The sequence below is a fragment of the Schistocerca serialis genome, chromosome 3 (assembly GCF_023864345.2).
Source record: "Schistocerca serialis cubense isolate TAMUIC-IGC-003099 chromosome 3, iqSchSeri2.2, whole genome shotgun sequence".
Lineage (NCBI taxonomy): Eukaryota > Metazoa > Arthropoda > Insecta > Orthoptera > Acrididae > Schistocerca > Schistocerca serialis.
In genome coordinates this window covers 1,014,276,256-1,014,292,185 of record NC_064640.1, presented here as the reverse complement: position 1 = coordinate 1,014,292,185, position 15,930 = coordinate 1,014,276,256, and the positions used below count along the sequence as shown (strand labels likewise).

The 15,930-nt window shown below is 36.6% G+C and overlaps 1 protein-coding gene and 1 pseudogene across 7 annotated transcripts in view; both read left to right on the top strand.

Annotated features, from left to right (window-relative positions):
* Nucleotides 1-15,930, top strand: part of LOC126471475 (protein Malvolio) — a 393,678-nt gene that overhangs the window by 357,096 nt on the left and 20,652 nt on the right. For all 7 annotated transcript variants that reach the window (XM_050099674.1, XM_050099678.1, XM_050099676.1 and 4 more), the window contains 2 exons: nt 4,919-5,123; nt 7,496-7,560. In XM_050099674.1, the coding sequence (XP_049955631.1) occupies nt 4,919-5,123; nt 7,496-7,560 (270 nt within the window). The remainder of the gene's footprint in view (nt 1-4,918; nt 5,124-7,495; nt 7,561-15,930) is intronic.
* On the top strand, nt 7,702-7,819 carry LOC126472183 (5S ribosomal RNA; annotated as a pseudogene).

The window sequence follows — 15,930 nt, the reverse complement described above, 5'->3', positions numbered from 1 at the left end:
TATGTAGTCACTAGAGAAAATTATAGCAGGAAATTGAGTTATTGTACTGTAATAAAATTTGACAAGAGGAAATTGTATGGCTCTTGTTTTCCTCAGGCACTGCTTAACAAAAAATTGTTGTAATGGGAAAAATAATTTTTGCCGTCTTAATTTCATGTTAAATGTTTTTCTGCTGTACATCACTTTTGTCTGCTAATGTGATTGTGGTGTCACTTTCAATAGAACTATGATACAATCATTTTGTTCTGTCCTACCTGAATGTTTAATCTGCTCTGTGAGGACAACAACCTCTGCTGTTGCACTCATTTGGGTACTATGGGTATTAATGCATCACCATCACTGGTATTTGTATCAGATTATGAGCTTGTGTGGTTTGTAATAGAGGTATTGGTAAATAGATCTGCGTTTTGTATGACATTACTGCACTAACCATTGCCACAAAACCAATGCTTCACCTGCCAGGTATATTCCATATTATGGAAAGATCTGTGGATAAGAATATAGTGCGGGTTTTCCACAATTTGTATTCCTTGTTCTGAGATATTCAAAATATTACACTTTTTGTTTTTTTCTGCTTGTATTTTTCACCTATGACCATTTTGTGGTGATCTTTGTGAAAGCTGACATTTGTCTTGTGAAAAAGCTATATCAGATGTGCACACCTATGAGTTCTTAATGTTCTACAGATACTTTAATCACTGTGAAGCAACTGTTCGTCTACCACATCTGGTTTGCTATAAACTGTAATACAGTATGACAACATATATGAGATCTGTGAAAAGAAAATAACAACTAGTTAAAAGAAATTTGTGCTGGAAGGGGGAAAAAAGGAAAAAAAAAGATGTTGAAGGTTGTGGCCCAGCTTCATTTCAGAGCAGTAGCAAAACACTTCCATTTTATTAAACTTGTGTTGTATGTGTTCATATCAATTGATCTTCAGTTAATAATGATGACTAGTGGGAAACAGATGGTAACTATACTGTGTATTAGCAGATGTGTTCTGGCCGTAGAACAATGAAGAAATAGCATCTCTTCATGGAGTCAGTTCTAAATAACCACAAATATAAGTATATAATAGACTGTTACTCTCTGCAAAAAATTATAGAAGTTAGGAGGCGGCTTTTGTGTGAATATAGAATTGATTCAGGCATGTCAACACAAACATGCTACACTTCTCTTAAAGGATTTTTATGTTCATCAGAACTCCCTTTGCAAATATTTGACAATTCCCAAAAGTACATCGAATACCCGTGAACAGTTCAGCTTTAATATTATTTAGTGGAGTAACCAAAAGAAAACTTCAGTAAATCTTTTTTGGAAGAAAGATACTGTGTGACCTAGGCAGTGCTTGATTTGTGACAGTACGCACCAGTACACCGTACCAATACCTATGATGAGAAGAAATCAGAACCACAGATTTTGAGATGTGGTACAATAGAACTTTTGCTGGGGTTGAAGCGATGTAAACCAAATGTTGTATTAACACTTTTAAAATGCTCATAAAAGCATTAAAATGAGGTTTTAAGAAGTCTACGTTTTAAAAACACTCCCTGGAAGGTCATGGTACAAGAACCAATTTTCGTTTTTTACAAATGGAGCACTGGATTAGGTATTTTGACACTAATGGTAATTGTATCAAAGCAAGCTTCAATCAAGAAAACTAATTAATTAAAGTTGAGGAAGGTTAGAAAGAAAAAGCAAGTCACTTAGATCCAAAGAGGAGAGAGATTGCCTGTAATGAAGACAAGTGTAGACATAGAAGGCCAGCAGTTCCTTCTTGTAATTTATTGGGCTGATGGTAGTGTCATTTGTAGACTGAATATGTGTAGAACCAAAACAGTTTTTTAATGTAAATTTACAAAGAAATCATGTGAATTTGCTAGGTGGTGGTGGTGGTGGTGGTGGTGGTGGTGGTGGTGGTAGTAGTAGTTGTAGTAGTAATTTATTCATCCAGTCAGCACGAGAACTCATTTGTGCTCTGCCACACACCCAAAGGTGGCTAGTGGAGTACACTATAGTAGACGTGGAATGCTTGGAGATTGTTGGGGGGGGAAGATAAAAATTATCCATCTAACAAACCTTTGTTTCTAATTATTACAAAATAAGAAATCATCGTCTAATATGTTCCATTTTATGTTATGAGCTCTATGTGTTGTTCTAAAATGAGAAGTCACAAAAAGAAAGGAAACATTGTGAGGGCCTTGCCAATCAGTTAAAGAAGAGAAAATGTGGAGTGGTGGTTGGGAATAGTCCTAAGACGCAGATCTTCCAGTGCCATGAGAATTTTTATTTCCTGTTGGCCACAACATCCAAAAAAGTTATGTCTTCAATATCAGTATACATCATGCACAAATGTAGTGATAATATTACTATACTTACTAATCAACTGATGCGTTATTGCATCAGTTGTTACCATATATTCAATAATGCACCAAGAAGTTGATGTGTTGTCTGAGGAAGACACAGCCAGGGCAAAAGCACCACAGACACAAAGATGCAAGCTGATACCAGTCCTATACAGACTCACCACTTACACGAGTTCCATCAGCACCACGGACGGTTCTGCGGATGAACATATCGACTTTGCCTCGGCCAACTACCAGCCGAGTACAATCTGCCAATGACTGGACAATCGACAGAAGCCTACTCGGAAGATAGAAGAGCAGCTCTCACCCACTAGGTTATAGATCATTGTCCAGGGCTGACTTAGACAGGGAATGTTGTTTAGTAAACTCCTAGAATTTAACATAAAGTTGTTGTAAATTGCATTTGCTATGGACTGTGAAGTTTACCTATGATAATTTGCATTTAACTACTGAGGGTCCTTTTTGTTTTATATTACATGCAGTGTTGCAGACTTAAGCACTCAACAAGTCACAAAGATAAGTAAACCTTTTAACTCATTTGTGTGACTTCATTACTAATTTGTTGGAGTGTTTTAGAACCTTCGTTCTCCTATCCTGTTACCTGACTGTAGGGTATAGCTGTGTATTAGTGGCAGGGAGAAATTGTCTTAGCAGTGTACTGCACCAGAAGCTGTTTCCTGAACTCAGGGACTTGGCCAACCGAAACGACAGTGGCAATGAGGCCTCCACAGCAGTAGCGACGAGGCCTTTACAAAACTTGTGACGAGAGTTTACAAAAGAAATAATATGCATTCATTATGAACACTGTAATAAAAAAAGTAGAACTACTTCAAAACATTTCTGTTCTTGTAGAAGGTGTATGCAGTGTAACTTAAGAATATACTGGTCACAGTTGGAGTTGTAATACCTTTTGTGTCTTGTTATTGGGGTTTTAATCAGCAGTAATAGGGAAAAGCAAAGTATATACTTATGATACCATACTCATTCTAGGACTTTCTTCTTTTTAATAAGTTTTTCACCTTGTTTGTGACATTTTGCTGTGTGTATGTGTATCCCAAGAATTTCTTGGGTTACGCTTTGTGTGTCACAACTGTACCCACTATGGAGCTACCAATTTTTTCTAGGGCATTTTTCTGGATATCGACAAAAGTCACAGAAATCCCTTACCTGTTTCCAAAATGTTGTACCCTTCTTCCTTCTTAAACTGCAAGAATTAGGCATTTGCTATCTTTTGCTTGTCTACCTTGACTTTCCCCTTCAGGTTTATAAACTTAAGATTTTGGAAAGACAATCATTTATTACTCATTCTGTTGAAATGTGCAGTCTGCTTGGCTATATTTGCATGGCTTTCATTTCCTAAAGTATAGGTGTCCAATTAATTTCTATCTTTGCATTATTTAACAGCACGTGTAACATAAGGAATCCTCTCAACCTAAATGCACTTTTCCAGATTCTTGACAATAGATGGACAGATATTATATAAGGGACAGTCAGATGAAAATGAGACAGATGGAAAAAAGTAATATGTTTCTTATTTCAAAAGTAAACTCCATAAGTGTTAGTAAATTTATCCCATTGTCAGACGAGATGGTAAATGCCTCCGTGCAAAAATGTTTTTGGTTGCCTACAGAACCATGATTGTACCCGGGCATGCACCTCTTCATCCGAAGCAAATCAATGATCACAAATGTCTTTCTTCAGGGCTCCAAAAACATGGAAATTGTGTGGGGGGAGACTGGGATTGTATGGAGGATGTGTAAGGGTGCCCCAGCAGAAATTTTTGCAGCATACTCAAAACAACCTTGGCAAGATGTGGACCCACCCACAGATTTTGACTAGACTACAGAAGTTTCACTGAGAAGCCCTTACACATCCTCCATATAGTGCCAATCTCCCGCCATGCGATTTTCATATTTTTGGAGCCACAAAGAAAGACATTCATGGCCATTGACTTGCTTTCTGACAAAGAAGTGCACACCTGGGTACAGTCGTGGTGCCATAAGCAAATGCAAACATTTTTCCATGAAGGCACTGACCATTTTTGTCTCACAGTGGGCAATTACTTTCTCCCCCGTCTAAGTTTCATTTGATTGCCCCATAGAGTGAGACTGTGTTCATTGCTGTGATGGAATGAAAAAGCTTCAATGAGACACCTGCAGAATTCTTTAAAATTACTAGCTTCTGTGCTCCTTGTACCGGATGTGTGTTTCTGACTAGTGTTGTAGTGAGGGCTTACTTTTTATTGTACATTACATCACACATACTTTTTATATTACTGTGTAAATGATTATTGTTTGTATAGCATATGATGAAGTTATAAAATAAACATACTATTTCCTTGCATTAGAACAGTATATTGGTGAGACAACGTGCACTTGAATGTTATGGAGTTTGTGTATTTATAATATTTGAATTTACATTTCAACACATTTTGGATGGTAAATATATCAGGACACTATCTTCTTGTGTTTGATACAGTGTGTGAATCATTGCAGTAGCAAAGTTTTACCTGCCATACTAAAATATTTCCATTTTCTCTTTTTCATTTTCAGTGTAATGAATACAATATCCATAGCGTTATCAGTTGTTGTTATCACTATAAACATTTACTTTGTTGTTCATACGACGACAGAATCTGTAACTGGATGGTACTGGTACATGCTGATATGTATATATGCAGTATTTTACTTGGTCATGTGTGTATATTTAATTATGCACATGATGAACAGTATGGCTCCAGGCAAATTTGGTAACACAGTGAGTATTGGTGTGCTTTATAAATATCCACAAAGTTGTTCAACTTGCTTATGTGGTAATTTGAAATAATCCAAACTAAATTTAAAAAAAATGACTCATTTGCTACTTAACTTTATATCATTTGGTACCTCTCTGTGACAAGTGTTGTACTGTTTCCATTGAAATAACTGCTTTATGACATATTTTTGAATTCTTTAGTGTGACAAGCCTCCCAGTAGTGTCAAATAGAGTGAGGGAACACAAAAGACACATTTAATGATTATTGGTCTCAGCTGGAATGGTAATCTCAAAAATGCACTTTGTTCCTTCTTAAAGGATCAGCTTACATGCCTTCAGTTTAATCTCTTTTTTTTCTGTCATTATACTCCTTATTCCTTATCATAAGCACATGAACACTCTACTCATGGAGTGATTTTGTAATAGCTGATTCCACTTATTAAGAACTGTTTCCATTTATTAATATCCACATGCAGTTATATATATAACTGTATGCACTAATTAATATCTGTATGCACTTTTTTATAATCATTTGCTCTTGTTTGCACCTTTTAATAACCAGCAATGAAGAGTGAATTTTTGACAATGCCAGCCATTCAGTGAAACATCCAAAAGATCATTAAACAAGTGTCAGCTAAAAATCCCAAGAGGAAAGCCAACATGCAATATGTTTTTAATAACTGTTTGCACTTTTTGCAGAGAGCTACCTTTCAGAAAGTGGTGTGGCAAATATTAATGTTTTATGCTAAGGTTGGAGCACATTCACTCTTTAGCTTGTTGGGAGATTTAGTTATTTTGGATTTGATAGTTTTTAAAAACAGAGCGTTTCTGAATTGGTCATTTTCTTGCAAAATTTGCAAAATCTCCAGAAATTTGTTGCAGTGTTCGTTGGTGGATTTTAGCAAGGGGACTGTCTTTGCTCTTAACATTTTTGGGGGAGAGGGGGAGGAGGGGTTGAAGCTGTTGATACTAATTTTTCTCATCTGTACTCAGATTGCCTAACTGCCTTCCAAACAAACAGTTCCACAGATCGTCTGTCCCATTAGCTGAGTGGCCATTGCATCTTACTGCCATGCAGCAGGCCCAGGTTCAATTCCTGGCCAGGTCTGAGATTTTATATGCTGTACGACTGTGTATTATTTTGTCCTCATCATCATTGACACGCATGTTGCCCAATGTGGCATCAACTGAACAGACTTGCAACTCAGCAGCTGAATTTCCCCAGGTGGGAACTCCCAGTCATCAATGCCATACAGTCATTTTTTTTTTTCACTGATACAACCAGCAGAAAAAAATGATCTAGGACCCCCTTATCCTACTATAAAATTAGAAGTAGCTGGGTGCTACAGCATTTCAGAACCCCAGGAAATGACGACACTGACACAGCAGCTTAGGGAACTTGTTAGAGATGTACTGCAGAAACATGTTTTGCCCACTGAAAATCATTTCTTCATTGTTGAACCAGAAGGTACATTTTCTGATGAGGGTAGCTATAAATTTAAGGAAGGACCTGTCCTCTATTTTAGCAAACAGTGAGATGAGTGTGATAATTGTCTGTAATTTTACCCAGACTCCAGCCTCAGTATTTAGGTTGGAGGTATTAATGTGTTTTTAATGCCACATTTAACAATTTTAGTTCAATGATTAGCTAGTATCTACCGTATTATTTCAGTCTGTTCCACAGCAATACATGTAATATTTTATTTCAGTTTTAAAAGCTTTTGTAGCCTAGGGGGAGGAGGGACTTAGTTATTTAATAACTGTAATGGAAAATTTTAAACTTTTATCATTTTAAGCATATTTGTCTCTCAATAATTTAGTATGAGCGCTGAATGTAAAGTGCACAGAAACGTTCATGTATGTATGTATGTATGTGTCCGTTTGTCTAATACATCTCTATATCCATCCATAGCAACACAAGCACTACAGTTCACTTAACATAAACTGATTATTATGTGTGTAAAGAGCAAGAAAGTACTTCAGTCCAGTATTTTCAAGACTGGGAGTATGAGAATCCCCAGTTACTGAGCACTAGTCTGCATGTAATAATTATTTGTAGTTTGTCAGTTCAAATGGTTCAAATGGCTCTGAGCACTATGGGACTTAACATCTGTGGTCATCAGTCCCCTAGAACTTAGAACTACTTAAACCTAACTAACCTAAGGACATCACACACATCCATGCCCAAGGCAGGATTCGAACCTGCGACCGTAGCAGTCGCGCGGTTCCGGACTGAGCGCCTAGAACCGCTAGACCACCACGGCCGGCAGTTTGTCAGTTCTTCTTGCATATATAATGACCTCTTAATGAAATTATAAAGTAGTGGAAAACCTATAGTGCACCCTGAAATTAATATTTTCTTCTTCTTTTCTCAGTTTATTGCTAGACTGACAGAAGGGCCAGTCCCGGGAGACTTTGGATTAAATGGTGATAAATCAAGGTAAGTCAGTAAATAAAATGTAAATATTATAGCAATTTGGACGTAATGTTTACAGTACATGATCAGAGTATAGTTGTGTAACACATACAGATGGAGAGCTCCTTGATACAGTCCTGATTCATATGGAGTAAATATTGTGATGCCAACGGCGTTGCCGCAGTGGTAACACTGATTTCCGTCAGATCACCGAAGTTAAGCACTGTCGGGCTGGGGTAGCACTCGGATGGGTGACCATTTGGTCTGCTGAGTGCTGTTGGCAAGCACTCAGACCTTGCGAGGCAAACTGAGTAGCTACTCAGCTCCAGTCCTGTAAACTGACATACGGCCGGGAGAGTGGTGTGCTGACCACATGTCCCTCCGTATCCGCATCCAGTGACTCCTGTGGGCTGAGGATGACACAGCAGCTGGTCAATACCGTTGGGCCTTCCAAAGCCTGTTCGGACGGAGTTTAGTTTATATATTGTGATATCAGGACAGTTTTTGTCATAATGTAATGTCAGCAGTGTGTGAAACACCGTGTTTAATGCAAAAGTTTTTTGAGAATGTTGTTTCACTATCAGACACTTTCTTTCTATAAAGAAACACAATGCAAGTAATATTCATCTTTTGGATCTGCAGCTCTTATCTTTCTATCTGTGTTTGCAGTTAAATTGGATGTAGGTTCCACCTTTTTGCAAACACACTGTTTTTTCATTTTACCCAAACATGTTTCAGCACCTCTGTGGTGTCATTAGTGGGTTTTTGTTTATTGAAAACTGTAAAAAGTTAACATAATTTAGGTTGTAACTGATCTAACAAAGTGAGTCCTAAAGAAAGTTTTTGTTCATTCTACTTCTTATTGTGATTTTACATTGTATGGTTTTGAAGGACCGATTTCAGATTGGTGACTACATTATTTTAACAGAAGATGTTGCTTTTATTTTTTTATCATCTTTATGTGGCAGTTGCAAAGTGGTAACCAGTAAATAAATATTTGCCTTAATGGCTGAGGGTGCTAAATGATGACAGCACAGTGGCACTCTTTGTAGAGGTTGCTGGAACGAATGTTTTACTCCATAAGTTGACCACAAAAAAGAGAAAGGTAGTGCTAACAGGTCCCAATCACACAATTGTGCACTAGTGTGTTGGACTAAATTCTCAAACATTTGTAGCGAGTGAGTTGGCAGAGTAGTTAAGACACTGGGCTTGCATTTGAGAGGACAGAGGTTGAAAAGTCTGTCTGACCATCCAGATTTAGGTTTTTCATGGTTTTCTTAAATTGCTTAGAGAAATGCCATGCCAAATGGTTTCTTTGAAAACAACTGGGTCATTTTCCTCCTCCATCCTTGTCTCAATCTTGGCTTCTGCTTCATATCTAATGAACCAATTATCAATGTTATGTTAATTCCTAAGCCTCCTTTCTGTTTTCAAATCACTTTGGAGTGTCTAATACAGTGACATTATTTTAATTATGTGTTAAGTTCAGTAGTACTCTTGGTACTTTCTAAAGACATAGTCTGTTTCCTAGAATCAGGTTTCTCTCTCTCTCCTTTCCTTTCATTTTACATTCATCCATTACCACCTACACATTATGACAGACAAACAGTCAGCAGTCATCAGTGCTAAATAGTTAAAAATGTGACACAAACTACACAGTTTGTATGCATGAAACACAATCTTTTGAAGTGTCATTTAGTTGAAAGTCTTGCTTTAGGCTGTGAACCACAGGGTACTGTTGTAGAAAAGCAGTTCCACTTTCACAGATATGCATTTCACTAATCTTCGCTTCCAGAATTCAGGACAGTTGATAATATTTGTTAGTATCCATATGTGTGTATCATTACTATTTTTCATTGATGAAACATAGTATAAAATGCTTGAACACTATGTTCTGCTGCTTTTATCTTGTGCTTTCTGTGTGTAAGTAATGAAGTGAAGAGCTGTGACAAGTATTTCTCAGTATGAGCTTGTTTACTCTTAAAATACCTGTCAATAAGCATTTCTGTAGCTTCAAAAATATATATAAATCATGTGGAGGGTGAGAATGTTCAATCTTTTTCTTATTCTGTGAATTGTGTTTATAACAGTTAAGTAAATAAAATTTATGATTACAGAAGGACAATGCTATAGATAATCAGTTCGATTTAATGTGCATGGCTTTTAATTAATACAGTGCAATGTGTCTCATGTAAAACAGGGTCCAGTTGACGAACAGACTGAAAATTTCCTCTTGTAAAATTTAATAGGATAAATATTAATTTAAACACAAGTTTATGAGTATATCAAAAAAATTGCAAAATATGGCTCATTACATCTTGTGATTCTTTTATGTAGCTATTTCGTCCCTCAAATTTCTGTGTAACTGACTAAAAGGAGTACATAACTGGTGTAGGAATTGGTGATTCCTTGTAAAATTCTATTCAGTGCCCCTGCTTACATGGTTTATGGCATACATTTTAAGCATTTTAATATTAGCATGGAGGAAAGTTGCACACAAATTAATGAAAGTTTTATTTACATATACCTTGGATGCCTCATTAGTATATAGACATAGCTGGGCAGTGTTAATCAAAGAGTTAACTTTGTTAATCATTAATCTGTCACTAAAATAGTGAACTTCATTGAATGTTAAAGCATTGTATTACATGAGATTTGTTGGAAGTTATATTTAATTGTTAATCATGAAGTCATAATAGAAAACTTTATGTTGACTGTGTAGTGAAATGAACTAGTGATGTGTAGTGAAATTAGCTGCTGAATAAAATGTGTTGCCGTCGCTTAAATGACAATGTTTTTGTTGAGGAAGTTTAGATAGATAAACAAACAGTTCAATCGTTTAATCATTTAGTTTTATAATTATTTAATTATAAATGTTATATTATGGGGGAGTCAAAGTACAGGGAACTGCATAGTATCTGACATAAGATATATATTTCCCTTCATGAACATAAACATGTTAAAGTTTGCATCAGAAAGCAAAGCTTGTTTAGACGCCAAAATGTTTTTGCCCACAGAAACAAGTCACTTGACTTTAGCTATCAAGGGTATAGAGGTATTACATGTGATAAACTATAGCTTGCATCACACAAGATGGCACTTCTGTGCATAGAGGTGGAGCAGCAAAGGGATGAGAACTGCACATCTGTGGCAGCAGAGAGCGGGCAAACAAAGTCCACATTGCTGAACTGCATTGTTGCGGACAACAGTGAGGCACATTTGTCTAGGTTACATCATATTATACATTCAAATCTCTTATGGGAATAGTAAATATTAAAATCAATTTCGATCAGTCATCATGAGAAAAATATTAATTCACGTCTTGACGATGTTGCATCCAATGCTCCAAAGATTTAATCCGCATGACATCGGGAGGCGAGAACAGATGACACAGCTTTGTGAAGATGTGAATTTTTCTCAACGTGACAATTGTCTCATGACAAGATCATTGAAACTGCTTGCAATAATCATCATTTATTGCAATTTGAGCTGTATTATAAGTAAAAATTTAATACACAACAAAATTAACATCAAACACAAACTGAAATCATTATATTTGCTTGACAATTGCTTCTACTCAACATAATTTTTAAAAATGTTTATAAGGTGTGTGTGTGTGTGTGTGTGTGTGTGTGTGTGTGTGTGTGTGTGTGTGTAAGTGTTTGGCTGTAGTTAAGTGTAATCACTGCGCATAAAAAATAATTAGTGGTAGAAAAAACTAATGAAAAGACTATCGTAAACATGGTCAGTAAGTTGTCATATTTTTCACTGTTAACGAGCATTATGAGTGTAAACTAATTCGTTCAGCATTACAATGAGAGCCCGCATTTATAATACATTTAACAAGCAAACAATTAACTATCACCCGTGAATAACTCCATGGAATGGTGATCAATAACATCGAAAATGGTCGATATCTCGACAAGTAACAGTTACTGTCATTTTAGGGCCTTATCCAACTTGTGCTTTGAAAATGGCAGGGGTTTACTTGTGAAAATATCAAACTTTTGACAGATTTATCCAGCTGCATTCTCGCGTGTCATTAGAGTACACAACATGACGGGAGAAGCTTAAATTCTCATTGGGCAATATGTTGAACATTATAGCCTGCATAATTCAAAGGATAGAAAGTCCTAATCAAAAAGGCTATGAAATTGTCATTCTTATGTGTGCAACAGATATGTTGACAAACACATTTTTTAAACTACGAGTCTTTAAAACTAAGAAATATTATTACTTTGTTCCAAAGTCTACATCGCAACACCACCGTCACTTCTATTTGAATCTGTTTCTGAACAACCTGATTGTAAATGTACGATGATAGGTTCAAGGCTTATATCCATCACCACTTCCCTGTCAAATTATTCTTTTTGAAGCCTTTCAGCATGACACACAGACAGTGCCCACACTACAGGTGGGATGTTGTCTATTGCCTCATGCACAAGTGATTCAGTGAATGTTATCTTGAATTTTTTTTTTCTCCCACATAGCCTTATCTATTGCCCAAATTAATTCCACAAGGCTACAGTGACAGTGACATGTGGGTAAACGCAAAACTGTGAGACCCCATTCACGTGCAAGGAAGTCAAGTTTGTATGTTCTGTCACGTGACTTGTATAAATTAACGAGCTGCAGGAGATCGGCACCAGTCTGGTTTATACTGTGCTTAATATTTTTATTTTTAAGCCAGGGAAAAATATCTGCTTTTCTGGTGTTTATATTTGGTGTTTCCTCTGTAACAATTGAATTATAACTGGCAATGGCCAACTTCGAAACAAGGCATGACAAGAATTGTTAATCATGTCATGAAAGTGACAGCGTTCATTTCCAAATGGTAGTCACTGCTATTTTTCTTACACGTAAATACATGTTTACTCTCAGAAACAAAACCAGATGATGGGTCAGCATGCAGAATAATTATCCGAGAACCTATCCCTAAGAAAACTTTAAAACTGCCAGTACCATCACTCATTTTCCAGCAGATCTTCCTGGAATGGTTCTAATTGACCCGTGTTTCATCAAGGTAATACACTGTTGAACTACCTCCTCCTCTTGTATCGTGAATCTTTATATGGGATGTAGTTCGTGCTGCACCTATGTCACTTCTTTGAACTAAAAACTCTCTTCTTAACATATGAGGAATCAATGTCTTTTAAAATTCTTTGCATTGACAAAATGCTTACCATTGAAGCTAATTTTCTCCTGCATATCAGTAACACATTTTTGTGATGTCGAGCATTCATCATTCACATGGAGCACTTTAAAACATCGTACATAGGACAAATATATTTCACTCATACATCTAACAAATTTTCACCCTGCAGTGTCATTTTCACGCAGTTCAATATTTACGATGTTGTACCTCCTGAACTTGTTTTGTCAGAGATCTAATTTTGCGGGTAAATCCAATGTTATATGTGGCGACTGTCTGTAAAGTGTATTGTGAATAGAGTTAGTAGTAAAGAAGTAGTAAAGAAATTAAAAGTCTTGCATTTTTCAGTAGTTTTTCACTCATATCAGTGTTTATGATATCATATATCCTGAAATATGTGACGTACAGTGATATATTTTTCTAGGTACATTCAGTGACGTATGTGGATACTGTTTGAAAAATGTGTTGTGTATAGAGTTAGCAGCAATGAAGTAATAAATTCAAGTGTCTTGCATGATACAGTATTTTTCATGCATCTCACTTTGGGCACTAATTGTTGACTTTTTAGGCAAGCACAGTTCACAATCAAAAAGTGTTTGTTCTCCCGATTTGGATACAAAATGTACACAATCACTTAAATGTGGCCACGGATTTTCATCAGTTGTAGAGCTATAATCGGAGTCCATGATTTAGTTTCTACAGTCAATCCACTAACAAAACGTAGTATTTAATGTGAACTCTGTAAACAAACAATAATAAACAGCCAACACCTAGTTATTCTCACATGTACTCGACTGTTTACATCAATCGCGTGCACCCTTGCCAGCATAGCCACACATCAATATGACCCGAACTTGGCTCCGTGTATGACCAGAAAAGTAACCGACACTTCCAGCTCAGTCAGTGACGAGCTATCAGACAATGTGGAAAGCTGAAAGCTAGTATGCCTCATCATCATCATCATCATCATCATCGAAAAGGACAGCACCAGCATGTGTGTTTGAAGAGTGCAGAATGATAGGTCTCCAGGGAATGAACAACACACTTTGAGATCCTGTCTCGTACAGGGTGTGATTCTACAATAGTAGTGTGTGAGTGGAATCATTAGATAGAAGGTCACTATAACAGTGAGATATTTGTTGAGATTCAAATTTTACCACCATGTAATATCTTTGTTGCCTATACATGCGCATGTTTTTGAGTCAGTTGTTAGTAGTTCTGTGCTATTATCAGTACAGTGAATTAAGAATAAAGGTGTTCTGTAATTACATGTCATGCTTGTATTGTCAAAACACATTCCAACAGGTTATGGACCCAAGTTAGGCGATCAGCAAAATTGGCATTTTTTGATTAGACAAAAACATACTTCGGGAAGCTTGTAGGATCTGAAGTACTGCCCCTCATTCAGGCAACTCCCTATGACATATTTCAGCAAGACAATGCCCTGTCATGTAACAAGGCAGTATCAAGCCTTCTTTGAAGAATGGCAGGTTCCACTGTTTCCACAGCCTAGAAATTTACCTGACATGTCAAGAGTCGAACGTGGCAGGGATACGGTTGTTGGCAAATTGTTTGCCATAATCTTCAATCAAAAATTATTGATGCTGTGTGAAATAATTTGTAAATTGTGTTGCAGGAGATTCACCAGGCAAATGTGTGGGCTCTGATTCAATATGATGATGATCAAAGCCTTGGTTGCACCTTACTGAATTCTCGAATCTTACATGCAGTTGTGCAAGTTGTACCTTCATGTGTTGTTACACATTTAATCTATGACTTAGGGCTCATTTTGGTTTCATGTATCCTTGGTATTGAGAGCTCTTCTTTTGTTTTATCATGTGTATGAATTTATTAGAATGGAAAAGACCGCAAAATTTTGGACGTTGTTTCCAAAATAATGAAATCAAGCCTTAGAGTAATGAAATGGCTGATTTTATTTAAATTGCAGCAAAGCCGATATGCAGTTTTTTTTCTTCAGGTCACTAAAGTCACAAAAGGTATGGTGCCTTATGTTAGACAAAATATCCAACCACCAAAGCAGATTTTGGATAGCTATTCTCAAAACCTGGAATCGAACATGAAATCATCACTAGTTTAGCATAACAAATGTTACAGATTTGTACAGCTACATATAATAGTGTTTAGAAATGGTGGTTACATATTCCCAGTAAATTCACAACAGACTGCTTTCATCAACAGCAAACCATTAAGGTTGTTATGAGTTCTTGTGCATCTATAGACAGCCAGTAAAGCTCTCATGAATGGGAAGCATTATCATATTAGTAACATAAATTTACTGGATCACTTGTCAGAAAATGTTAAATGTAATATACGAAGTTTGTTATGGACTTCTGACAATAAATTATGCCCACAATTTCAAGCTTCAGAGAAGAGTTTGAACTCAGATGTTCGTCTCTTGAGCACTGATTAAATGCAAATAGTTCATGTTAAGTCAAAAGCACAGCTGCAGCTGTGTGCTTATTTATTTTAAAATGCATGACCTGTTTTGTAACTTTATCTACATCATCATCAAGTGAAGTCAGTTACATGATACTGGAGTATAATTGATATTAAACATCTCCCCCGAACCTATAATTTTGCTCCATCCTAAAAATCCTGTCACAGCCCACGATGCACTAATGCCAGTAGCTGGAACTGTGTACTAGTGGATCAGAAAAGTGGAGTGCAGGGCAGTGCTGTGGCTGACCACGAACTGAGTTTTGATATATTGATCTGATAGTTATTTATCTCTTTTGTGATGCTGATGATGTTGAAGTGAGCCTAGCTGCATCTGCACAAGATTCAGCAACCACCTGTAGTACGCAAACAAAGTTACTTGCCATCCACATGTGTCACATATCTGGCACTTCTATGAGTTTTCAAGTATCCTGCATCTGCGTAACAGTGATTACGTGACAGTAACATTTATTGTCAAAGACTAACCAAGTTCACCTCAAAGATGACTATGGGAATGGAATTTGTCTGTGTTTTGGGAACTGTGGTTAAATATCCACTTGTGCAATGATTGGAACCTGGGACTGTCTAGGATGTATTCCTAGACTTGAACTGTGAACTCAATAAGTACATAGTATTCAGGACAAACCAACAACAGCCCGACATATGTTACATATAAATCTGCATAGATATTTCCAGCACACACAATTCTTTTTCCTTTTGTTTAAGAATTTGACATTGGACGTATATATGTTACAGTAGTTTATATTCCTGAAATTGGCATTCAA